Source organism: Elgaria multicarinata, chromosome 13 (genome assembly GCF_023053635.1).
Source record: "Elgaria multicarinata webbii isolate HBS135686 ecotype San Diego chromosome 13, rElgMul1.1.pri, whole genome shotgun sequence".
Classification (NCBI taxonomy): Eukaryota; Metazoa; Chordata; class Lepidosauria; order Squamata; family Anguidae; genus Elgaria; species Elgaria multicarinata.
The window spans coordinates 8,698,276-8,725,124 of NC_086183.1; the positions used below are offsets into that span (position 1 = coordinate 8,698,276).

The 26,849-nt window shown below is 45.6% G+C and overlaps 1 protein-coding gene across 2 annotated transcripts in view; it reads right to left on the reverse strand.

Moving 5' to 3' along the window:
* Positions 1-3,286: 3,286 nt before the first annotated feature.
* Positions 3,287-26,849, reverse strand: part of MYOM3 (myomesin 3) — a 66,447-nt gene continuing 42,884 nt past the window's right edge. Inside the window, exons 17-37 of one of the 2 annotated variants that reach the window (XM_063140809.1) lie at positions 25,754-25,875; positions 25,427-25,614; positions 24,805-24,931; positions 24,314-24,492; positions 23,179-23,293; positions 22,631-22,787; positions 21,577-21,686; positions 20,948-20,992; positions 19,338-19,474; positions 18,425-18,569; positions 15,634-15,693; positions 13,766-13,833; positions 12,629-12,739; positions 11,207-11,294; positions 9,678-9,716; positions 9,396-9,501; positions 7,609-7,772; positions 6,994-7,030; positions 5,741-5,763; positions 5,319-5,374; positions 3,287-3,678 (exon numbers count right to left, since the gene is read on the reverse strand). In XM_063140809.1, the coding sequence (XP_062996879.1) occupies positions 3,391-3,678; positions 5,319-5,374; positions 5,741-5,763; positions 6,994-7,030; positions 7,609-7,772; positions 9,396-9,501; positions 9,678-9,716; positions 11,207-11,294; positions 12,629-12,739; positions 13,766-13,833; positions 15,634-15,693; positions 18,425-18,569; positions 19,338-19,474; positions 20,948-20,992; positions 21,577-21,686; positions 22,631-22,787; positions 23,179-23,293; positions 24,314-24,492; positions 24,805-24,931; positions 25,427-25,614; positions 25,754-25,875 (2,365 nt within the window). In that variant the 3' untranslated portion in view covers positions 3,287-3,390. Of the gene's footprint in view, positions 3,679-5,318; positions 5,375-5,740; positions 5,764-6,911; positions 7,031-7,608; positions 7,773-9,395; positions 9,502-9,677; positions 9,717-11,206; positions 11,295-12,628; positions 12,740-13,765; positions 13,834-15,633; positions 15,694-18,424; positions 18,570-19,337; positions 19,475-20,947; positions 20,993-21,576; positions 21,687-22,630; positions 22,788-23,178; positions 23,294-24,313; positions 24,493-24,804; positions 24,932-25,426; positions 25,615-25,753; positions 25,876-26,849 lie in introns of those variants that run through there. The other variant, XM_063140808.1, reaches the window with a different exon arrangement.

Below are 26,849 nucleotides of genomic sequence, written 5' to 3' on the forward strand. Positions count from 1 at the left end.
TGTCCACCACTCTGCCGCAAAGATCATCTTCTTGGCTCGCCGCTCTGACCATGTTACTCCGCTTCTGAAATCTCTTCATTGGCTTCCAATTCACTTCAGAATCCAATATAAACTTCTCCTGTTAACCTTCAAAGCTTTTCACGGTCTAGCTCCTTCCTATCTCTCCTCTCTCATCTCACACTATTGCCCCGCTCGTGCTCTTCGCTCCTCTGATGCCATGTTTCTCGCCTGCCCAAGGGCCTCTACTTCCCTTGCTCGGCTCCATCCATTTTCTTCTGCTGCCCCTTACGCCTGGAACGCTCTTCCAGAACATTTGAGAACTACAAGTTCAATCGCAGCTTTTAAAGCTCAACTAAAAACTTTTCTTTTTCCTAAAGCTTTTAAAACTTGATGTTGTGCAGACTTTATACTGTTTTACCCTACCCTGTGCCTGCTTACCCTACCCTGTGCCTGTTTGCCTTCTCTTCCCCTCCTTATTGTTTTACTATGATTTTATTAGATTGTAAGCCTATGCGGCAGAGTCTTGCTATTTACTGTTTTACTCTGTACAGCACCATGTACATTGATGGTGCTATATAAATAAATAAATAATAATAATAATAATAATAATAATGGCTGGTTCACACAGCTGCTTTGCATCTGTAAAGTGCGGTCCCTTTAGGGAGCATTTGCAGCTCAAACACAGGGCATATTTGACTGCAACTAGGGATGTACAGGGGTTTTTGGTTGAATTGTCTGTGTTTGGTGGATTGTGAGGGGTGTTTCATTCCGTCATCTGCTCATTGCTGGAATTGGGATTCTACTTGCGCTAATGCAGACTAGTGGTAATGCGCACCTGCGCAACTCTGCATTAGTTAACATGAGCGGAAATGGAAATCTGCGCAAACCCGCTCCAAAAGTGATAGAACCGGTCTGCAAGTCCACGCAACTCAGAAGAGGCCGCTCTGCTTCCAAATCCACAGGTGATTGAACCAAATGCCAATTTCTCCAACATCCTTTGCTGCAACGCTTGAAAAGTTCATTGGCTTTGAGCAATTTTGCGCAACTCTGCTACCGTTACCTTCTGTCACCTATGCAGACCTTGGGAAGCTAAAATTTAAGCTGATCGTGTGCCAGGAGGTCTGCTGCAGTCCGTTAGTGAACCAGCTTAGTTCTCAAAAGGGGGAAACGTGCAGGACGGCATGCAGAATAGCCACAGCTGCCTTAATGCACAAAATGCTGGGGGCCGTTTGATCTTTCAAAACGGAATGGCCAATGTCATTCTAGCACTCGTGACAGCGGAAGGAGGTCGGAATATGTGGGTTTGCCCTTCTTTGGCTCTAGATGACCCACAAGTGTGTAGCGCTGAGGGGTTCAGGCCTCTCCATTAGAAATGTACACTCCATCATCTTCACTCTTGCGTTACCGCCATATTTTTCGGTTTATTTAAGATACATCTTAAAGGCATAGCATGAAGCACAACATGCAAAGTACAGATTTTTAATCAGCAACACCAGGAAATAAATGAATCATGCAGGCCTTCCTTCTGGAAAACTGTCTGGGAGTATTTGCATCTTCAAGCAAACTAATTTTAGACTCTGGGGGGCTGTCTACATGCGAGGAAAGCCCCACGGTGGCTATGGATATGCAGCCCGTCGGTTAGACGATGCAGGCGCAGGTTCGCAGCTACTGCAGGGCTTCCGCACGATGCTGCTTTTTGAAAACGTTGGGGATCCCCCTCCCTGATGTTTTCAAAAGGAGCAACGTCAACACGGGGGCTTCTGTCTTGTAATGTTGTGCTGCAGCCAATCCAGGGCCAACCCGGGGGCGGAGCCTGGTGGAAGGCGACCCATGATTGGTTGCCTTCCACCAGGAAGAGGGCAGGGGTGGCTCTGGGACCTGTATAGCCTCCCGGAAACCCTGTGCTCCCTCCTCAGCATTGGGATTACCCGATGGCACCCTAGGAGAGGAAAAGCGCAGGGTGGAGGAGGGAGGCAGCGCCAACCCGGTGCCGTGAAGACAGCCCCTGGCCTTACATGTCTTACAGAGGGGCCCTTTAGACGGCCATGTGCATTATTCCAGGTGTGGAGCATACAACCCACATTTCTCTCCCCCACCCTTCAACCACCATTTCATGCTTTAAATCTGCTTCTATATTCCCAATACATTAGGACAACAACAACAAAACTGTTTGCCAACTCCGATTTAAAAAAGATGTTAACATTTCCGTTTTTTAAAATAATGAGCATATTCCTTTTTCATTTTAAACTCACTCAAATCATAGCACCATCATGAATACAGGAATAAAGTGGAGTTTAATCCTGGACCTGCCGCTCTCTAAGTGATCATTTGCCATCCTTCCCCCGGCTGCAGGGCCCTGGACTTTGGCCTTGGTCCAGCCTGCTGACCACTACGTCCAGGGTAGAGTTGCTGCCACAAAAATCCATAGGAGAGTCGTTGGGGTGTAGGGGGTCATGGTTTGGGCTGAGAGACCAGGCTGAAATTGTAGCTCCGCCATGAAGCTCATTAAGGGTGCAATCCTATATACCCACTTGCCTGGAAGTAAGCCCCACTGGGGATTATTTCTGAGTAGATATGGATAGGATTGCACTGTAAGCAACCACTTCTACGCCTAACCTACCTCTCAGGGAGGGTTGTGCAGATAAAACCGGGGGAAGGGAATCAGGTGTAGCACCTTGCAATCCTTGGAGGATGGGATAATAATAATAATAATAATAATAATAATAATAATAATAATAATAATGATGCTATATTTGATATGAGTGTGTTTTATGAAAAACAAATTCAGCATGTCAGCCTGTTTTCAAAACAAACTAAAACATTTGTTTGTATCTTGATTTTTAGTCCAGATTGGGCCCATGTCTGCATTACAAAGAGATCTAGGTTTCGTGTCGTGTAACTCTCTCTCTCTCTCTCTCTCTCTCTCTCTCTCCCTTTCCCTCTCCCTCTCTCCCTCTCCATTCTCTAAAGAACATTTTCTTTTCTTTTCTGGGATGGTTCACATATGCATGCTCGTTGCTAGACGACTTGCAGCATCAAGTGACAATGTGTAACGTGTGTCTATCATTCATATATATATATATATATATATATATATATATATATATATATATGCTGTGCTGAAGAATGCTGACAGGATATTCATAGTCCCAACAGGTGCTGGGGAATTATTTTCCCCAAGTGTTTAATTTCTAAAAAGAGAGGTTTAAGGGCTCCAGCCATTCTGCCTGGAAGCACTAATTCAGCTGTGTAAGAGCTGCCGGTGGCCATGTGGTGGTGAGAAGGGAGGGAAACGCCCCGTGTGCAATGAAAGGAAACCAAACTCTTCTAACCAAGGGTTTCTTTGTGCAGCCCAGAGGTTGGCTCTGGAACTGAAACAAGGAATCTGGCCTAATGCTTGGCTGCAGTCATGGCCTTTTCCTCTCTTAGTTCCTTAGGTTCCTGCCCTTGCTTGTATACACTGAGGGTAACCTTGCCCGTTTCAGAGCCCCATTTGTTCTTGACATGGATGCTAAATTTCCCAGAATCCTCGCTGCAGATGTTCTCGATGGTGATTGTGATAATGGTCCCTTTCACCTCCATCTTGTAACGATCTTTGAATGTAATGACATTCTCGTTCTTGTACCAAGTGATTTCTGGGTAAGGGTCTCCAGATATGATGCATGTCAAGCACAAAGTCTGTTTTGCAAAGAAAGAAAGAAAGAAAGAAAGAAAGAAAGAAAGAAAGAAAGAAAGAAAGAATTAGGTATAGAAATTTGGGCTTAAAAGAAAGGCAGTACCGACATGGAAGACTTCTGTATATCTAGCCTCATAAACATACAGAACTGACATAACACTAATGCCCAATTTCGATGTCATTGTAATTTGTCATGTGTGTGAACTGTGACAAGACCAAGTGCTCCACCTCCTTCGCATGTAAGGGAGGTTATTTTAAGCTTTCAGTCCCAGCTTGTAACACAACAAAGTTTCCATTTCGTCTCAGTACAGGAAATTGTGATTTGTTACAAGCCATAACCAGAAACTTTAAATGTTTTCCCCTTGTGTGTGAAGGAGGAAGGAAGGGGAGGTCAGGATGGTTGTGTCCGTCCCCTAGCACTAACAGTTCGATTTTCTGTGGTAAGAAAAAAGACAGAGGAAGCTGTGGGAAAACACAGGAGTGGAAGATATCATTGTCTGGACTCCCCTATAAAATTCCATGAATCAGGCCAGATGATGGTCTGAGAAAAGCCTTCCTAGAAAGACCTGGCACACATACAGATGAACCATGGTTTCTTGCTACATCTGAATCTGGCCTGTCATGTTTCCCCCCAAATAATCCTCAGAATTATACCTTCTGAGAACCTGCATCTCTGGTAGAGAACCTACACCTCTTCTTAGAACTACAGACCCCAAGTTCCTGGGGGAGAGGGAATACCTACTGAGGGAATAACTACTGAGCCAGTCTAAGAGTGTTTCTACATTAAGGGAAATAGCTTTGTTTACCCAGAACTTTTGATCTGGTTCTTTGGCACAATTGTTATGGGCTGCATTACATGGAAGGAGAGGGGTGACAAGGAGTTTGAACTGAATACTTCCCCTTCATTCAGTTCTATTGAGTTCTATCGAAAAAGTGCCATCTAGTGGAAGATACTGCTGGTTCCCCGCTATTACCACTTTAAAATTGGTTCTTTTTATCTTGGGATTTCTGGAGGATTCTACAGGAGATGTCCTGGTTGTGGACGACATCATGAAATCAACCTGAAAACTTCTGTGAATGGCCAATCACAAGCATACAATAAATCGCTTATTTAGAGGAGCCCTCTGCCTATAGTGCAGATGGGTTTTCTGAGGCCCAAACTCCATGAGACACATGTCGAAGCATTTCTTCAAATGTGGGCCTGCCATAATCACATCCACAGTGGGGGTAGGGAGGGATGTAGAATAAATCTGGTTAAGACCAATCTTATGAGTGGTGGCTGATAAATGAGTCGTGTGTAATCAGAGGGACAAACTAGGTCACTTTGATAAAATTCGGCATAATGTCCTTGAATTATTAAATAATTACAACTTAGGATGTTCCCCCCCCCCTCTCTCTCTCCCTCTCTGTATGTGTACACACACACAAACACACACACACACAAATAAACCCCAGAGAGAGAGAAGTAAGTATAAAAGAAACTCCAAGATTATGTTGCAAAGAGGGAAACGGGGCAGGAAGAAAAGGGAAACTTCTTATATCTGCAGCAGCAATGCGAAGTGTGAGCGTTTTTCTCTGCAGCAAGATGTCGTTTCACCCATTAAGAGGGATGGAAAGAGCCTGTCCTTAACAATGGTGTTACCTTAGTCTCCATGATGGTGGCAACATCTGGAAGTCCACGGACCACTTTGGCTCGGTCTGGCGGAAGAACAGATACCATTATTATTTATTCAATTTCTAGCCCACCTTTTGCCACCAAAACAGGGCTGTGTCCTTCCCTTACATATTTATAGAATCACAGCTACTGGCTGGCAGTTCCTTTGCTAGGCTGTAGGCAAAGAGGCCAGGCAGTGGCACAGACTGCTTGTGTATTTGTAAATACAGCCACTATTAGAGAGACACCTGAAGTCTCCAGTGCTCTCAGATCCAAAGGGAACTAAGCCCGGTAGAACGGCCCCTAGAACTGCCCATTCTCAGAAAAGTGGGGAGCATGAAACGTGTTGATATACAATACAATCAAGAGCCTTTAGTCCGATTAACAAACATGCGCCTTCATATACTCACGCTCTTCCACAACAGCCGCTTGCCTAAAATGAAAAGTTAAATAAGAATTATATATGGATTTATTTTCCTTAAATACATATCTAATATCCCATAAAAAGTCTGCAACCCTAAATCTTTATACTCTTTTCCCATGAAGTTATCCCATTTATCATACACAACAACCCTGTGAGGTAGGTACAGCTGAGAGAGAGAAAGAGAGAGGCAAGGTGGTTGGCCAGCCGGCCAGCATCCTAGGCCTCCCAATTAGCTTCAGAGCTAATCAGGGATTTGAATGCTGGTCTCTAACTATTACACACCACACCATGGTTTATTAATAAGAAAGAAGAGTCCCACCGTAAGCATCTAACAAAAACTCCTCCACAATTAATACTATAGAACTTATAAAGCTACCCACCCGAAACGTAGAGCAAATAAAACCCGATGATACTTCACCCACCACAAAGGCACTGTGCTTAATCGGGAGCTCAGAAAACCAGCCACTGGTGATTTTGGGGCAAGGACCAATTTTGGCAGCAGTTTGAAGAATAAATGATGAGATGGGGTAGTAGTGAATTCTTTGCACTGGCTGGGGGTTGGATTATAGAATGATGACCTATGATCTGCTGATCTTCATCAATGGGAGCTAATCACAGGAGACAATCTCGTGATAGCTGGGATTCTCTCTCTAGCTTTTGGAATGCAATACAACCTAAAGCTTGGGGAAGGTGACCCTCCTTCAGCTGATGAGACGGGGGTTGATAGACAGCGAGAAGTAGCTTGCAAACAAGCCTATTGCAGGTTCTGAGAAGAACTTTCCTCCCAGAATTCTCTATGGCATAACTGGGGAACATGGGGCACACTTCCTGCACTGGCAGCTATATATTATGACCTGTGACTGGTCCTCCAGCATCTATCTCAGGGGGTCCCAAGGCGGGTTTCTCAGAATTGTTCGCTGCACTCTGAGCTCATCTTTGAAAAAGGTGCTGCACCAAAGGGTTATTAGGATGTACATTTGGTCAGGCTGGTGTAGCACTGGAAGATGCCATCCTATGTCTCACAAGGTGCAAATTTAGTCTCAGGCTGCAAATGTTGAGATTAAGGGGACAGTTAGGGTCGCAGCTGCTGGAATTCTTACTGCATATGCCCAGATTGATCAGGGCATGCTGAGAAAGAAGAGGTTACAAAACCTGTAATGGAGGAGTAGACTGAGCCCTGGATAAATAACAAATGGAACATTTCTCTTAAAAGGAAAGCTTTGGCGAACAAAAACTTACTTGAGCCTTTGATGTTCAGCCAGCGCATCATCAAAAGCTGCAAAAAAATAAGAGAGTTTTGGACTGAATGAACCACGACCACTTCGACTGCTGGAATATGGAAACAACAGCTGGTTAAAAAGCTAGGGTGACCATCTGGAAAGGAGGACAGGGCTCCTGTATCTTTAACAGTTAAGTAGAAAAGGGAATTTCAGCAGGTGTCATTTGTATGCATGCAGCACCTGGTGAAATTCCCTCTTCATCACAACAGGTAAAGCTGCAGGAGCCCTGCCCTCTTGACCAGCTACAAATGAGGGCAGGGCTCCTGCAGCTTTACCTGTTGTGATGAAGAGGGAATTTCACCAGGTGCTGCAAGCCTACGAACAACCGCTGCTGAAATTCCCTTTTCTATCCAACTGTTAAAGATACAGGAGCCCTGTCCTCCTTTCCAGATGGTCACCCTATCTCTGGGCAAGGTGGGACACCCACATGCTGTGGAGACTCCACAATTATTTTCTGTGCTCCACAAAGGGGAATTTCTGAAGCCCAGGCACGGCGTTGTTGAGACAAGGGTAAACTCTGAATAACCGGCTGACCACGCCACTCTCCTGGAAGAGCAATCAGCCTGATGCTCACCTTTCCCAGACAGGTCGGTCGACAGCTTGCGTGGCTTTTCCCCGTCAAACAGCTCCAAAGTATATTTGCCTTTGTCGGACTCTTTGGGATCCAAGATGTGTAGCCATATCTGGTCCATGGTGGTTCCCGTTTTCAGACGGTCTCCTCCTTCCAGGCGCTTGTCGCTGAATACGCAGAAGAAAATGGTATTATCTTTAAAATTCTTTCAAATACGACTGTTGATTAGAGCAATGACGCTGGGGCCAAGGTGACAAAGAACTTCTCCATTTTGATAACCTCTTCACCGGGGACGGTTGACCGATTTTTCATTGATCAATCATCCAGCTTTCAGTCCGAGTGATGGGTTGACTGATTACATTTAAACACATTGGCATATTACAAAAACTTCAAGTTAGAGATGTGACAACCCCTATATTCATATGTAGCTCGTTTCCTCTAAAGCAGCCTTTCTCAACCTGGGGCGCTCCAGATGTGTTGGACTACAACTCCCAGAATGCCCCAGCCAGCTCTGGGGCATTCTGGGAGATGCAGTCCAACACATCTGGAGTGCCCCAGGTTGAGAACCACTGCTCTAAAGCATCTGGTAAATTGACATCAGGCTGGGAAACGAGAAATAGGCCAAATCTCACCCTTTGTTCCCCAATAGACATACCAAACTTTTTTGCACAATGGTTTGTCCAGTTCAAACTGGCCACCTATTTTATAATTCAAGTGTAGTGTCATCAAGAAGGTGGGCCCAGCCACCAAGTAATTTTCTCGTTTGCTTGCTAGACTCCTGACATCAGAATTTTAGGGTATCACACTACTGCACAAAAGAACCATCAGTCTCCCCTAAGGAGCGGTGCTTTACTGAACTCAAATTCCCATAAAAGTATTGTCCTAACAAGATCTAATTAGGAGGCCAAAGATGCTCTCTTTGAGACCATCCTCTCTTCAAAGAACTCTGCATATGCTCTGAAACCCGACTCTATTCAGGTAGGTAACATTTAACTAGTGAAGCTATATTGATTTTATTGATCTTTAGTGGGGATTCTGTGTGTACAGTTGCTACCGTCCCTTGTTATCCCTGTCGTCGTCCCCCCCCCAAACTCCTTTTTAATTGAACATTTGGCTGCATTTTTGTAAAAAGGGCATTTCTCACTGAAACCTTCCCTGCAGGCATGCAAAATTACTGTTTGAGTTCTTAGGATTTGTCACTTGTGAACACTCTCCCAACCCTATGGAAGGACACATCCTCTTACGATAGGAACTTCCAAAAATATTTATTTAAAACATTTCTTAAAAACATTAAAAACATTTCTTAAAAACATTTTATTTTACCGTGGCCTCTCCATGATTGCTGCTATTGTTCTTGCTGGTTTTACTGTCAGCTTTATTAAAAGCAATAAAAACATAATCACAATAAAATAGCAATTAAATGCTTTTTTGGGTTTTTTTTTTAACGATTTTATTATTTTCTACAAAGAGCAAAGCAAAAAAAAAGGAGGAAAAGAAAAAAAAGATTATTTTTTTTACAAAACATCACATACTTATCTAATAATAATAATTATTAACTAATAATATGATACGTCTAGTAAAAGCACATATACAAAACATATAAGGCCATATTCCATTTGATTGCCTTAAATGCTATTTTATTGTGATTATGTTTTTATCGCTTTTAATACTTTAACTGTTTTTTTAAAATGTACTTTATTGTTGTAAGCTGCCTCGCTGGGGCTTCTGCCCTGAAAGGCGGCCAAGAAATGTTTTAAATAAATAAATAAACACACCCGGGAAGGACTTACTTGTGAGACCAGGTGGCTTTCATGGCATCCGTGTAGTATTTCACCTCACTGTAGATCTTGATGCCTTCAGCAGTGGGCTGGACTTTCAGAGGTGATGCAGACAGAACTAAACAGAGGATTGGGAAGTGGGGTGTGGGGGAGAGGCACTTGAGGAAACTTCCGTTTTTCGATTCTTACAATATTGGTTATGTTTCTTTTCAGAACGAGGATCGTATATCTCCTTGCATCTTTTGTACAATAATATTGTCGCCCAAATGTGGGCTTAGGACACAAATAACTTACCGCTGATCCTGGCGAGTTCTTTGAGGATGTCATCAAATGCTGTAAAACACAATTTTAAAAAACCTGACATAAATGGGGAATAAATGAAAGCAACAGCAAATACCAAGCAATGAGGGCAGGCACCATTTTCAGGCTGTGTTCTGTTAATCCTGGGTTTCTTTGGGAGCATGTTGGGGGTTACGGAAGCAGAAGTAAATCATTTAGAGGTCCAGGGATTCAGGGCAGGGCACAGGCTCTTTCAATCCGAGGGCCAAATCCCATTTCGGAGAAGCTCTCAGAGGCTATGTTCCGGAGGTGGGCCAGGCCAAACCCAGGAGGGGCGGGGTCAAAGGCAGAAGGGGCGGAGCAAAGGCAAAAGGGGCAGGGCCTAAATACCATAAAAATACCAGCATATTTATCTTAATTCTCTTACTGCCAGGAACTAAACCTTAGCAGAATGAGAGGAAAACTGCACAAAGGCCAGGAAACCTCCCAAAGCCCAGTGGTTGGGGGGAAAGGGAAAGGGAAGGGGGTGTGGTATTCTGGGGAACCCCAGAGAGCGACACTAAGGCCCCAGGGGGCAAATGTGCCCTTTGGCAGCCCTGGTTTATGTATTTCCTCCCCCTGCTTTTATCTACGCAACAATCCTGTGAGATAAGTTAGGACGAGAAAGAGTCACCCAGTGGACTTCAGGGCTGTTTGAATTCTGGTCTCCAGATCCTGATCCGACACGCTAAATGTGACATCACACAAGCTCTGAGAGAAAATGGCAGACAAGCTTTCCCAGGAAACAGGTTGCCCTCCATTACCAGTTTTTTCCTGCACTGCACAGCTATAGGGGAGCACTAAGTACGTTGTTGGAGGCGCTCTCAGTTCACCCAGGGCCATAGTGAGGCCCAGTGGGCCTGGTCAGCTTGGCCCTATGCGAACCATGTGCATCCCAGGATCCTCTGCGCAGGAGAGAGAAATGTGGTGAAATGATTACAGTGTTGGACCGGGGACATCCGGGTTCTAGTCCCCACTCAGCCGTGGAAGCTCACTGGGTGACTTTGGGCCAGTCACAGACTCTCAGCCTAACCTACCTCACTGGGTTGCTGTGAGGATAAAAAATGGAGAGGGGGAGGACCATGCAAGAGGAAAAAGCCGGGATTTAAATGTCATAATAAGTAAATAAATAAATCCAAGGATTTTTCTCAACAGGCTGAATGCAAAGGGAAGGAAAATGTGAACATTGGGCAGAATGTAGATCGAAATCTACTGCTAGATCTCTGGATGATTTGCAGTAGATCAGCAAGGATTTCTGATTCCCAATAGTTTAACAACAGCAGCAACAAATAACCTTTCCCATCTAATGTATACTGCTGAAACTGGGCTGTGAGCTCAGTTCAGTTCTGGTACCAAAAACAAATTCCCAGCCTCAGACCGTGCCCAGAGGCGCTCTGTTCTTTGACTCTATGGCTGCAACCCCATGCGCACTTTCCTAGAAGGACGTTTCCGTGAGCTCAAGGTGAACAAGAGGTGAGTTGCCCAATGAGCGAAAAGGCTCATACCTTCCTTAGTAAGATCAAGTTCAGTTGTATCTTGGCCTCGATCATCAGAAACCACAGCTTTGTATATCCCTTTATCGGCTTTGGCAATCTAGCAAAATACAGACACGTGTTTCAGGTAACGGCAAATCTGTAAGCTGTCGCCCAGAGCATATCTGTTGATGGGCAGCCGTCATATACATTTAATACAAGCAAGAAGAAGAAGAAGAAGAAGAAGAAGAAGAAGAAGAAGAAGAAGAAGAAGAAGAAGAAGAAGACATCATGATTAACACCAGCTAGATGTTTGGTGATCAGAGAGGAGCAGGTTCCTCCTATGCCAAGGTCACCTGGGCAGCCCTTCCCAGCAGCGTTGCAACAAGAGGCTTCCCTTGAGGAAGGGTTCGAGCTCAGCGCTTCGCATGCAGGAGGTCCCAGGTTCGATCCCCGGCAGCATCTCCAGGCGGGGTGGCGAAAGACTGGTCTAAAAAACTAGACAGGTACTGCCAGTCAGTGTAGACAAGCCTCCCCCAATTGGGTGCCCTCCAGGTGCTGGCTGGGAATGATGGAAGCTGCGGTGCAGCACATCTGGAAGGCACCCAGTTGGAGAAAGCTGGTCCAATGGCCATGGTGGCTTGGAATGATGGGAGTTGTAGTTCAACATATCTGGAAGGCACCCAGTTGGGGAAGGCAGGTCCAATGGCCATGGTGGCTGGGAATGATGGGAGTTGCAGTCCAACACATCTGGAAGGCACCTGGTTGAGGAAGGCTGGTCCAATGGCCATGGTGGTTTGGAATGATGGGAGTTGTAGTCCGACGCATCTGGAAGGCACACCGGTGGCAGAAGGCTGTTCCAATGGCCATGGCGGCTGGGAATGATGGGAGTTGTAGTCCAACACATCTGGAAGGCACCTGGGGGGGATCTACACTACTGCTTTTAAAGTGCTTTAAAGCACTTTGAAAACGTTTTGAAACCTGTGTATGCAGTGTGTCCTGGGCCCCAGCAGTTGTCAAAACTGTTATAAAGCATTGGGGAAGGCTGGTCCAATGGCCATGGTGGCATGGAATGATGGGAGTTACAGTCCAACACATCTGGAGGGCCCCAGATGTGGGAATGTTGGTATAGACAAGTAGGTCACCCTACTTTAACAGCTCTGGGTTGGGAGACCAATCAACCAGTGGAGCTTTCCCCGAACTTGGAGATAACAGTAATAGGGAAAATCTACACTTTTGGGATTGGAAATCCTGTCTGCCGTGCAACTTTAACATTCACAGAGAGGAAAAGAACAGCAATTCTGTCGATTGGCAATGCCATTTAAGGGGGCCCTCCCCATTTTAACCTCGCCCTGGACATAAACGTCTTGAGTCCCAGTACTGGGACAAAGGCGGGATATAAATAAATATAAAAATCATAACAACAGTCCCAGTGATTTTCGGTACACCTTTTACCTTCTTAATCCGTAGGAGTCCAGCGCCTGTCTTTGCATCATACTGGCCGTCCGAGCGAGGTTTGTTATCAAAGGACCATTTGAAGGCGCTGTCCTTCTTCATGTTGGCTGCCTGTTGGAAGGAAAGGGTGAGGAAGGAAGGCTTTCATTGGGACGGGGAAGGCAAGGCAAGGCGAGCAGCACAGAAAATAATCTCCCCCCCCCCCCCCCCGATGCAAGTACCCCTGATGCCAGCAGAATTGGGAGATTCCACGGCTGGGTGATCTCGGTCAAGGCGTGCTCTCAAGACCAAACTAGGTGCGATGTTCATCTCATGATTGCAAGGAACTCATCTTGTTTTTTAAAAATTACATAGCAGGCATGGGTGTGTGTGTGTGTCAGGATTGGGACCACAGCATGCGGGGAGTTTTTTTCCTCCTTAGTTGCACTCCCAATGAACGCCCTCCCCCAGTTGATATTTCCTCTGGAAAGGAAGTTTGAAAAGCTTTTGTCCTTGGAATTACAGCAGATTTGGGGAGGGGAGGTTAACTTCCCTCCCTCCTTATGTGCCACAGTCCTGATTCAGATTGTTTCTGCTGGTGGACTCCCAACTGGCATTTAAAATGTAAAAACTAGACCCGTAAATTGCATTCATCACATCTAGCTTGTCTTTCAGAGGCTGGTGAAATGGGAATACAACAGGGATTTGTTTGGTTAGCTAGGTTTGCCGGGTGTCCTTCCTTCCTTCCTTCCTTCCTTTTCTTTACGGAGAACAGTCCTCTGGTTGAAAGGCTGTCCTTTCTCTTTCCAGTTTAAAGATTTTAAAAACCCATCAGAACTATTGCCCAACACCAGTTAACACCTGGACAGAACAGGCAGGTGTACAGGTGGTCAACTAGTCACAGTTGTCCACACTATGATGAAATGTGCTATATTTATATTTAAATTCTAATCATTATTTCTAAATTTGCATCTGTCTCAATTAGCACATTTTATGTTCTGGTGATGCATTTCCTCCTTTAGAGCAGCTCATAAGTTAACGGACCATGGAGACAGAAGCACCACCTGTTTATTAGATGTGGCTATTTTTAGCTCCGTTTTCTCCCCCACCCCCCCCAGTCCCTGCCAAGGGGCCAGCGTGTGTGATGATGCGATTTACCTTGCACGTCAGCAGGACTTCACAGTCCTCAGTAACCTTCCATTGCAGTTGTTCAATAAAATGAGGGCCTGTAAAATGGAAATAACCCACCTTGGTCATCTTCAGCAGGTTCTCAGAGCTCCACCTAGTGGTAAGTCATACCCAAGCACCCTTTGAATTCGCTCAGGAGGGCTCAACCAGGGCTAGAGCAACACTGCTGCCTTTATAGCGGCACTGATCACTGTTGGGGCACAATCCACATTCCATAGACCGCTTTCAACGCGTTATATCCTGCTTTTTATTCCACACTCGTAATGATTTGACACAAGGTGCAGATCTGGCCTTAGCACTTAGGCCTCAGCTAGACCTACGGCTCTAGGGGGACGGAGGGGTGAGGATCTCGTGGTATTTTTATCGTGAGATCTCCCCATCTGTTTACACGCGGCATGTGACGGCCTCGGAGGGAGAGGGCGTTGCGCTCGCCATTTTTTTTCTGAAAGGAGAGGCGCAAAAGGTGAGGTTCTTTTTATTTTAACAAATGTTCCCCGCTCCCTCACCCCACCCCTGATGGGCACGGAGCTCCTGAGGAGCTCTGCGCCCCATGCCCAGTTCCCAGCTTCTCACGAGTAACTGCGAGGAGCTGGGGCAAACCGCGATGCCCGCCCACATGTCCCGCGGTCTCGGGATCACCCTGAGACCATGGGAAAAGCGGGCTGAAAGGGTAGGGCAATATCCCGGGGAAAAGGAGGGATCATCCCTCCCTGCTCCTGGGATCCCCTGTGCATCATGTGGACACACAGGGACGATCCCGGGGATCGCCCCGGGATATTGCCCCATCTAGCTATGGCCCTAGTTGCACTCTCTCTCTCTCTCTCTCTCTCTCTCTCTCTCTCTCTCTCTCTCTCTCTCTCTCTATCTGCCCTTTATCTTCACCCCCTGCAAGCTAGAAGCAAAAGCCACTGGGGCAGCAGGAACAGGGATCAAGTGAGCATGCTCAACAAGTGTGAAAAAGGATTGTGCAGGTGTCTTGCAAATGCTCCCAGTGCATCTGAGGCTCATGGCTGGCGCCAGCCTTGAAGAGTTTCAAGACTGGTTCCCGTCATCACCTCGCTGAAAATGGCTGTGCGATGCGGCCCCGAACATTTTTGCCCGCTTCAAGGCTAGTCAGCGTTCACCGTCTGGCCGCAGCACAGCGTGCCCGGCTAATTGCAACCGGTCCCACCACTGCTGCCGAAAGAGAACCAGGTGGGTGTGAGGCTGGGATAAAGGAGCCGTGGAAAGGACACTCAGATGCAAAGGATAACGGGGTTCCCCTGCACCCCATGCCTTTGAAACCTACGCGGAAGATGGAATTTTACTAAGCTTTTCTTATTCCTGCACGAGAAGCATGGCTTTTCTGACATTCTTGAGTTCTCGGTGGAAATGTCACAAATTTAAAGGCAAATTTATGGCAAATTCTTAGGCGGGGTGAATCATTAGTCCAGATGGAGAGGTGTATCGGTCCAGGCCAAAGCCCAAGGGCAGAGGACCACTAATGAAGCCCCTGCAGGCTCATTGTTCATTTTCCCGTCTACACCTCCCTGGGTAGGACATATTGCCATAACAGTGTGAAATATTGTAGCAGTGTGTGCAATCCTTTAAAATGTCCTTGTCTTAGCTTTGAGACCATGTTGAAAGGTATACTGTTCAAAACTGCTGTTGTGTTCTGATTTGTATCTTTTCTGCCTTCCACCTTTTCACACATGTTGCCCAGTTTCAGTAAATACCCTTCGTCATACACCGTGGCTCGCCACCTGCCCACCCCCAGGTACACAGCATGCTGTACATCGCTTGGGCATGGATGCAGTTTTTCTAGTCACACAGAGCCACTGACTGCGACGGTATCTTACCATGCTTTCTCTTCCAGTCTTTCTTTTTGGCATCAGCTTCTGCTTTAAGTTTATCAAAATCTGGAAGAGGGGGAAAAAAGTACTGGATTAGCAAATCATATTTTAATTCCAGGAGGGTAGTGTTGGACTTCAATATTTTAGTTTCCCAAACATCATAGAATCGTAGAATTGGAAGGGGCCTATAAGGCCATCAAGTCCAACCCCCTGCTCAATGCAGGAATCCACCTTAAAGCAGCCCTGACAGATGGCTGCTCAGTTGTATCTTGAATGTCTCTAGTGTGGGAGAGCCCACGGCCTCCCTAGGTCATTGGTTCCATTGTTGTACTGCTCTAACAGTCAGGAAGTTTTTCCTGATGTCCAGCTGGAATCTGGCTTCCTGTAACTTAAGCCCGTTATTCCGTGTCCTGAACTCTGGGAGGATCGAGAAGAGCCCCTGGCCCTCCTCTGTGGGACAACCTTTCAAGTATTTGAAGAGTGCTATCATGTCTCCCCTCAGCCTTCTCTTCTCCAGGCTCAACATGCCCAGCTGTTTCAGTCTCTCCTCATAGGACTTTGTTTCCAGACCCCTAATCATCCTGGTTGCCCTCCTCTGGACATGTTCCAGCTTGTCTGCATCCTTCTTGAAGTGTGGTGCCCAGAACTGGATGCAATACACAACATCAGGCCTAACCAGTGCTGAACAGAAGGGAACCAGTACCTCACGCGATTTGGAAGCTATACTTCTATTAATGCTGCCCAAAATAGCATTTGCTTTTTTTGCAGCCACCTCATGCTGTTGGCTCATATTCAGCTTGTGATCTACAACTATTCCAAGATCCTTCTCACTTGTAGTATTGCTGAGCCAAGTATCCCCCATCTTGTAACTATTCATTTGGTTTCTTTTTCCTAAATGTAGAACTTGGCAGTTATCTCTATTAAGTTTCATGCTGTTATTTTCTGGTCTGTTGTGTTTTCCAGTGGGGTGCTGAGATATGAATATGGAGCAAGGGTGGAAGGTTGCCTGTAGTTGCCTTTATATGATCTTGTGGTTTTTTTCAAAACTCAGAATCACGATCAAGAGCCTTGCGTGGCGGCCCCCTTGCTAGTCTCTGCCACTTTGGGTTGCTAGTGGGAGATTACATGTTTGAATGGTCCCCTATATGATAAACTCCCATGCACTCCCAAGACATTGTACTGCCTGAGAAGAAGCAGAAAATGTCACACACAAGGTCCACAAAACTGTCAATTTCAGTTTTTCCCAGTTATTTAAATCTCCAATTCGGTTCATCCCGAAGCCTGAGAAATTGCATGAAATTGCATGAAACTTTGCATGAATATTTGTACACATTTGCGCGTGCATTTTGGTGCATGTATGGATTTAGAAATGCAAAATTAGATAAATTTGCATTAAAATGCAAACCTTGGGTAAATACGCCCTTGGGTAAGCTTATCCAATCTCACGGCCTCCAATATCACCTGTATGCCGACGATACACAATTATATCTCTCATCTCCGGAACTTTCTCCTGATGTTCACGATCGTATCTCGGCATGTCTCTCAGATATCTCAGCCTGGCTGCTTCATCGTCGTTTGAAACTTAACATGGCAAAGACTGAATTGCTTGTTTTTCCTCCTAAACCTTCTCCTCACCTCTCATTCTCTCTTACTGTCAACGATGTCACGCTTACTCCGGTCACGGAAGCTCGTAGTCTTGGCTTTATATTTGACTCCTCGCTCTCCTTTACTCCTCACATCGAGGCAGTAGCTAAATCTTGTCGTTTCTTCCTGTATAATATTGCCAGGATTTGACCATTTTTGTCTGTCTCTACTGCCAAGACTCTCGTTCACGCACTGGTTATCTCTCGGTTGGACTACTGCAACCTTCTTCTCTCTGGCCTTCCTTCGTCTCACATCAGTCCGCTGGTCTCTGTCCACCACTCTGCTGCTAAGATCATCTTCTTGGCCCGCCGCTCTGACCATGTCACTCCACTTCTGAAATCTCTTCATTGGCTTCCAACTCACTCCAGAATCCAATATAAACTTCTCCTGCTGACCTTCAAAGCTCTTCACGGTCTAGCTCCTGCCTATCTCTCCTCTCTCATCTCACACTATCGCCCCGCTCGTGCTCTCCGCTCCTCTGATGCCATGCTTCTCGCCTGCCCAAGGACCTCCACTTCCCTTACTCGGCTTCGTCCTTTTTCTTCTGCTGCCCCTTACGCCTGGAACGCTCTTCCAGAACACTTGAGAACTACCAACTCAATCACTGCTTTTAAAACTCAGCTAAAAACTTTTCTTTTCCCTATAGCCTTCAAATATTGAGTTTGTTCTGACTCTATACTGTTTAGCTTCACCCTACCCGGTGCCTGTTTACACTTCCCTGTGCCTGTTCGCATTCTCCTTCCCTCGTTATTGTTGACTACAACTTATTAGATTGTAAGCCTACGCGGCAGGGTCCTGCTATTTACTGTGTTATCTGTACAGCACCATGTACATTGATGGTGCTATATAAATAATAATAATAATAATAATAATAATAATAATAATAATAAAGTCTCTCTCATCCTTATAGGACATACACATCCAAAAATCAAAGTCACGGTTAAGTTATTTTGGTTGAGGCAGAAAATTCCACAAGCACCTTCCCCTGCTCCCAGGCAGTAAAAATATAATAATAAATTAAATAGCTAACAATCTGCTAGCCTTCTGTTGTACCCAAAACTAGCTGCCTGAGGCACTCGCTTCACTCTACCTAATGGTAGAGCCGGCCCAGGAAATGGCCTTTCCTGCCTACCATTTCCGTTCTGGTACATACCATCCCCAACCAGAGCCAAAGTAAACTGGTTTTCAGCTTTGCCATCTTTTAGCTGGGCAGTGTATGTCCCCTTGTCGTCCTCACAGAAGTCCTGGATGATCAATTCCACAAGGCCATTTGCTCGGTCAAAATTGATCTTATGGGTCTAATATAACAGTTGAGCAAAATAACATGTTAGCTACAGAGAAGACATTCGGGGAGGAGCAAAAGGTTACAATAACACTTCACTGTCCTCATAGCAGGACACTATGTAGGAATAAGCAATATTTGTTTTTAATGTTACATTTTCATGAAGATTTTATTTTTAATCTGGATTTTTTTTTGATCGGCAGCTACCTCAAGATCCATGCTTTATGGCGGAAAAGCAGGACAGAAATTATATAAAGAAATAATAAAATAAATAAGAAATAAGAATCCCTACCACCACCACCCCAAAGCCTTCCAAAATAAGAAGGAAAGGACTTTTGTCAATATCCTGAACACCTAAAGAGTAGGAGCCTGGAGGGTCTGGGAGAGGGATTCCACAGTGAAGAGAACAGCGCATAGCTAAATTATGGAACTCACTACCACAAGATGTAGCGATGGCCATCCATTTGGATGGCTTTAAAAGGGGGTTGGATAAATTCCTGGAAGAGAAGGCTATCAATGGCTAATAATCCTTATGGCTATCAGAGGCAGTAAGCCTATGTACACCAGTTGCTGGGGATCATGGGTGGGAGGGTGCTGTTGCACTCATGTCCTGCTTGTTGGTCCCTGGCTGATGGCCGGTTGGCTACTGTGTGAACGGAGTGCTGGACTAGAAGGATCCTTGGTCTGATCCAGCAGCAGGGCCCTTCTGATGTTCTAAAGCCACCTCACTTTTAGCAGCACCAAGTCCCGATCTCTGCTGAAGCCCAAATGACAGGACACTCACCGGAGTGCTTGAAAGCTCTTTCCCGTTGAAGATCAGGTGCAGCTCAGCCTCGGGAGAGAGCTTTTCGACCTCGAGCCACAGCCGCACTTCCCCTTTCTCCAGAACCTCGATATTCCATCCGGATATCAGCTCAATCACTGAAGGAGAATGGGAGAAGAAGGAGAGATGGCAGGGCGACTGCGGTTGGGGAAAGCAGAGTCATCAGAATCCAGCACTGACGGGTGGGCTCAGCACTGAAGCCGATGCCCAGTGCAAACAGGGCCGGCGCTGCCATAGAGGCAACTCAGGCAGAGGCCTAGAGTGCCAAGCAAAAGAGGGCGCTGAACGGCACACCCGGAAGCTGCTCTCCTAGAGCGGCTTCCGGGCGCGCTGTTCCAAAGCTGCCGCCCTGGCTGCCCCCCAACCCCAGCGTCCTGGCTTTGAAGCCAACACCCAGCCGGAAACTGCACCTGGCTTTGAAGCCAGGATGCTGGCGTTGGGGGGCGGAGGCTTCAGAACAGCGCGCCAGGAAGCCACTTCCAGGCGCCCTGCTTCGAAGCCTCTGCCCCGCCCCCCAGCCCCAGCATTTCAAAGCCAGGAGTGGGCACGGGGGGGGGGGAGCAGAGGCTTCAGAACGTGCCTGCCTAAGGCGCAATATAGTCTGGCGCCGGCCCTGAGTGCGAACTTAGCGCACAACAGACGGTCATCTCTTCCCTTTCCATTATATAATAGCATTTCAATGACAGAGTTATTGTTTGTTTGTTATATACCCCCCACCATTCAATAAAATTCCCAGGTCTGCTTACAAAATGTAAAAACTACAGTACAGCGTATTTTAAAATAATAATAATAATAATAATAATAATAATAATAATAATAACAACACTAATGATAATAATTTATTTCTTACCCACCTCTCCACTTGGATTGAGGTGGGGAACAACAGCAAATATAAAACACATAAAAACAGATTAAAAACATAGTATACATGATTAAAAACATCCTAAAAACATCCTAAAATTCCACTGGATAGGCCTGCTGGAATAGATCAGTCTTTATTGCTTTTTTTAAATGCTAAAAGACTGTCAAGTTGACGAATCTCCTCCTTTAATTTAATAATAATAATAATAATAATAATAATAATAATAATAAATTTATTTATTACCCTCCTCTCCCTTTGGATCAAGGCGAGGAACAACATTAGTACAAGAGGCTAGTCTTCAAAGCTGCCTTAAAATCACAGAGGGAGTTAATATTACGAATCTCCTCCAGCAGGCCGTTCCACAATCCGGGGGCGACAGAAGAAAAGGTCCTCTGGGAAAATGATGTCAGCCTAGTCTTGGCTGACTGAAGTAAGTTCTCCCCAGAGGACCTGAGTGTGCGGGGCGGACTGTACGGGAGAAGGCGATCCTGCAGGTAACCTGGACCCAAAGCATTTAGGGTTTAAAGGTAATGATCAACACTTTGTACTTTGCCTGGAAACTAATTGGCATCTTTAAAATTCAGATAAAAGATGTAGTAAAACCAATAAAAACCTATAGCGTCTCTCATCTATTTTTACATATGGTAATTAGCTTTACATCTGTATTTATTATACACCTCTTGGAGCGCTGTTAGTCACAGCAACTTACAGGGATTGCGGATCTCATGGCTGATCTTTCGTAGTTCGTCCAATTCTGAAACAAAAATGCAAAGAACAGGACTTTGACTTCGGGCTTCTCCACATTTAGCAAAAATCCCAAAGCCTGACTGGGGCTTTGTCTTCTGGAGTCATCGCAGGTAAAACGATCAACACAATAAATGCTCCCCCCAACCTCCCTAGTTTATGCTGGTTCCATCCCATATGTTTTATTTATACCTCCAGCAGATGGCACTGGTTTATTGTGTCATTTCCATTTATTGCTGCATTTTCTGGGTTTTATAAAACGGCGGACTTCCCCTTGAAAATGATGGGAGAGGCACTGGAAGTTGATGACGTCATAAAAAAGACCTACAAACTTCTGTGAGCAAGCAATAAACTGCTCTTAGACTAAGGGAGCTTTCATATGGAAGACTCCTAGCACTAACAATCACAAGGCATTGTGCAGCTATTCCATCTTCTACATCAGCAAAGATTCATGGCTCAAGCTTTGATGGGAGCGGGTTGGTGCATTTGACCAGGGATGGGGGATGCAAAGAGATCCAGCCCAGGATGCAAGCCCATTAGTATTAGGGGGGGGGGGCGGAGAATAGAGGCTATATATATATATGGATTATTTACCTTCCTGGGTTAAAAGGTGACTGGCAGAGATGTCTTCATCTGTGTCAGTTACTTCTACTGAATAAGTTCCCAGATCCCTTTCAGTGGCATATTTCAGGATGAGCTTAGACCTTAAAGGAAAGAAAATGCAAACACACAAATAAAGCTCTACCTGCACAACAGACTTACAGTAATTCTCAGGATGGTGTGTGTTGTGCAATTCCACAGGAAAAGAATAAAATATGCTAGCAGCCGCTGAATTCAGCTTCTGGAGAATGTTCTTTTTCATTAGTTAAAGCAAGTTGCTAGCCCTCATGGCTGTAAAAGGTTAGTTAGAAAGTGTGTGTGCAAAGCCTTCCAAATTTTTAGATGCCAGAGAAGATATAGTGGTCGGGGGTAGAATTTCAGTATTCTTGTTCCTTGCATAATTTTGTGGGGAACAGCCAATGAGGGCACAGGGACAGTGAAGAGGTGGCCTTTTCGCTGCTCCCGTGCCCCCATTGGCCATGCATACACCCCAAAAGCAGCATCTGATTGGTTCAGACGCTGCTACTCAAAGCTAAGCAGAAGAACCCAAACAACTTTCCATGAAAATGGCGCACCGCAGCGCTTCAGACTTGACCAGCCAGCTGCTACGTTGCTGCCTTTTACCAGTAGAATGTATTTCTATTTAAAATATGGTAATTATTTCTAAATGAGTATCTATACATATAAATTAGCAGATGCACATATTATTCAAATGGGTGTTTTCTCAGGCCCTCTTTTTGGGTGATTCGTAAGTGGTCACTGTAATTGAGTGTGCAAGGAGGAAAGACAGGCCCTTGCTCACCAGCATACATCTGGGACCAGTCCAGGTCTTCTCTGATGCAGCCCATAGGTTGAGACAATCTGCTTTTCTTAGAATGGACATCTCTTTTTTTACTGGCCTTGCTCCTATACCTTTAGCAGCCTATTATGGAAGTTTTCCTGGCATGCAGATTTCTGTTAAGCCAAGCTATTGTTAATGGCACAGGAGCAGAGCCAATGAAGAAGTTGGTGACCTTCGCTTGACTTCAATACCCCACTGTAAGCTTACTTATCATCTTTGTCCGCAATCTCGACTCGGTCAGGATTTGGAGGCCCCTCATAATCCTTGGACCATATAAACTCTGAAGTGTCGACCACTTCAGGGGCCTCAAAGGCCATATAGATAAATCCTTCTTCATCCACCCCAACTTCAATTTCTTTGGTGCCTATAAAAGAGGGGGGAAATGGTTTATTTTTCTATAAGGTGACTGAAATAACAACTTGATCACCTTTTCTTCTTGCCTGCTGGCGGCCATTGTTCTCCAAGCAAAGGCCTACCCCAGCCTTTCCCTGTCAGGCACCCTCCAGATTTGTTGGACAACAACTCCCATCATCCTGTAGGCCGATGGGAGTAGGAGTCCAACACATCTGGAGGGCACCAAGTTGGCGAAGGCTGGCCTACCCACTCTCCAAGGAGATGTTGGCCTCTGTTAAGAATGGTCACTAGAGGAAGAAAGGAAAAAGTCTGAAACAGAAAAAATATATGAAGGAATGGAAATGTTGAGAGAGAACTGGAGGTAAAAAGGGGGGGGGGCGGGGGAGGCAAAAGCTTTGTACCTGGTTTGGTTTTTACCACCACAGGATCTGAGGGCAGAGATGGGGGGCCGACCCCCGCCTTGTTCAGGGCTCGCACGCGGAATGTGTAGCACTTTCCTGTCTCCAGATCAGAGAGCTGTTGTGGAACATAGAACAAGGATGGTTCAGAGAGATCCCGGTAAAAAGTTGATGGGAGTTTTAAAGTATGTGTAGAAGGGCAAATACAATGTGTGTTGCGAGGAGGAGTATCACCCCAGAGCTCCACTATAATATAAAGATAACTTTCTTCTAAAAAGTTGTTTGCTTGTCCTGGTTTGCCCTCCTCTTATACATGATCACATGATCACCCATGGGTATATGGAGCCTCCATGTCCAGAGGCAGTATATGGGAAGAAAGAGGGAGAGCAAGAGAAGAAGGGGTGGCAGAAAGTGAAAAAGGGTGACCTAAACACTTTTGGCTCTGGCCCTGATCACCGCTGGCTTTGGCCCCGCCCATCGCTGACACACAGCCCCCAACAGGTTACCCACAAGGCAATTTGGCCTTAAACAGAAACAAGGTTGCCCACCCCAGATTTCAATGTGCTGACAGTTAGCTATCAGAGACTAGCTTTCAAGGGCAACTAAAATTCCCATTGGGAGTAGTAGGGTGGCCATGTGACCTCTACTGTGAGAGGACTGTCCTCTGTTTGAAGGGGTATCCAGTCTAAGTTTGGATTCAAGATAAAGAACCATCAACAACATCTGCAGCCACAGATGTCTACTGATCGGTCTTCCACACTAAGGTGAGATGGACTGTATTTCTACTTTAATTATAATAATTAGTTCTAAATTTGCATCTATACAGATACATGTGCTTTTTATGCAAATCACTGCTCTCTTTTTTGATGATGTATTTCCTCTTTTTTTGGTGATTCATAAGTGGCCACCCTAGAGAGAAGCGATGATAAATAAAGCGGCCCACATTTGTAGTGTGGGCATCCTTTTAGCGCAGTCCTGTACAACGTGTGACCCCTCAAATGAAACCTAATGCACCAGACAGGCCTTGTGGCCTGCCAGATGTTTGACCCCCTCCTCACACATCCAATTTTAGTGGGCCTTAACATGAGAGCAACAGCTGCAATGCGAATGTCCAAGATGCAGAGAATACAACAGAGACCTTCATGTGGGTGCTGGATATCGGCTTCTCATTCAGCTGTTTCCATGTGTCAGATCCTTCCTCGCAGGCATCCACGTAATAACCGATGATGGGGCCTGCTCCGGTATACAAGGGTGGTTCCCAGTGGACCATCAGAGAGGTGTCTCTCACTTCGGTGCACCTCACATCATATGGAGGGCCTGTTTCAAGCGCAGATGGGATTTCAAAACATGTACAAATAAGAAGGGTGGGGGAAAAGAGAGGCAATGCACACATTCAGGAGTTTTAAGGTCCTCCCAGGATCACTTCGTGTTTTCCAGCTCTTCCTAGCTTCCCTATAACTTTGGGACACCTCTGCTTATTTTGCCCCCTTGTTGTTTCAACCGCTGGCAAGGAAAGAGCGTTTCCCATGGACAGTGCAGAGAGAAGTGTCACCCCTTTCAAACGGTTGCCCTGGTCTTCAATCTAGCTTTTACCTCGTTGCAAACCCTGAGCTGTCAATGGGCCTTTACCTGGCTCTGGCATCGTCCATTCTTCACACTTGAAAAGGTCGCTGGGTTCTGATACCTTCCCAACACCAACAGCGTTCATTGCGTAACCACGGAACTCATAGAAGCGCCCTTCTTCCAGGTTGGTGACCTACAGAATCACGAGATATTTGGAGTATTTCCCAAAGCCTTGTCTAAAAGACATGGCACCCCATTCTGGAAGAACTGTATTGCTTTGCGACCTTACTAGGAGATGGAACTAGCCCCCAGGTTAACCAGCACTGCTGCCTGCAATGAAGGTGCATAATTTGGATTCAACTCTCTCAGGTATCTATTGGGTATTGGAAATGGCAAGTAACACTTGTGGATGCTATTTTGGTATGGCTGCTTTTTTAAAAAACCTATCTTTTAGAAATGAAATTTACTAGACCATTGGTTTAGTTAATTTCACTGCTGTACGGAATTGCAGAAGAGTTAGGAAAAATGAAGTCTTGCATGAGGCGAGACACTCCTCCATTACTTTGTTTAGCTTTTTGGCTTTATGGCCAAAAGTTGTCAAAGAACAGGACTGTGAAGGGGGAAATGGCTGCTTTCTCTGTCTCTTGATATCCCCTGGAGCGCCAAAACAGGACGTAGGCATCCCTACCGTACAAACACGTTGAGGGATTGGCTTGATGTTGAATTCGTGCCAGTCAATCTCCGACACATCGTGTTGATCCAGGAAATAGCCCAGAATGGTCGTGCCTCCTTTGCGCTTGGGAGGCTTCCAACCTATGGTCATGTTGTCCTTCCCGCAGTTCAGCAAGGCAAAGCTACGCGGGGCTGAAGGGCAGGCTACATGAGAAAGAAATTAGAGTATAAGGGAGGCTTGGAACTGAATCGACGTAACGAGCTTTTCTCCCTAGTTGTGGTTTGGGAATGGGGGGAGAAGGCGGGAGATCGGGACTGCACCATAACACCATAAGATGCTTACAGATAGCCTGCCTCACAATGATGGCATCAGATTCAGGGGAGCTGTCACCCACCCCCGCTTCGTTGACACATTTCACGCAGAAGACATATTGTTTGCCAGTTTTGAGTCCGTGAACCGTGAACCTAACGAACGAGCAAAATGAAAAACAGTCAAAAGTACTAGCAACAAACTTAATTTCCTGCCTCCTCTGATCCTGCACCAAAACCAGAGAGGTGGAGATGTCAAGACCTTCTCCCTCAAAGCAGGTTTCTGTGCACATCTGCTCCCCCCACCCCCACAGGTACAGAGAGCAAAGGAAAAGGAGAGGATCGCTTCATCAACTAGGGACGGACAAATCATTCCAGGTTGGTTTCTCCGTGTTTTTAATTTTTCCAATCTTAAATTGGTTGCCTCTGCTACTGGAGGCAGCTATGTGCTATCTCCAGTAGCAGAGGCAGTAAGCCTATGAACTCCACTCGCTGAGGAACTCGTGTCCTGCTTGTGAGTTCCTGGTCAAAATTTGCTTGGCCACTCTGTGAACAGAATGCTGGACTAGATGGATCCTTGGTCTGATCCAGCAGGGCTCTTCTTATGTTCATCTCAAAGTTTGAGGTTTATTTTTATCACATGAAAATGTTTGCATTTTTTTGTCCGCATTTCTCCTATTGTATGTGTGCAATTGTATGCAATTTTGCCTCATATGCACACATTTTTGCAAGCAATTGTCCTAATGTAACACATTTTTAAAACTATTTTCTCACGTACATTTATCTGCGTCCTTTACAACACTTAATTAATTAATTAATTTAATGTATGTCCAGCTTTTCCACCCAATATGGCTTATTTCCCCCTCATATTTGCATTTCTGTATGATTTTTTTTTCCAATTTTTTTTTTGCAGAACTCCATTGCAAAATTTGGAGAAGTGTGAATTTCAAAGGGCTAACTGAGTTTCAGTTCACATCTCAGTCTGAACATGCAAAATTAGCTATGTCTGTAGGGTGACCATATGGAAAGGACCAGATACAAAAGAGGGCAGGGCTCCTGCAGCTTTAGCTGTTGTGATAAAGAGGGAATTTCAGCAGGTGCTGTACGCATACAAATGCCTGCTGAAATTC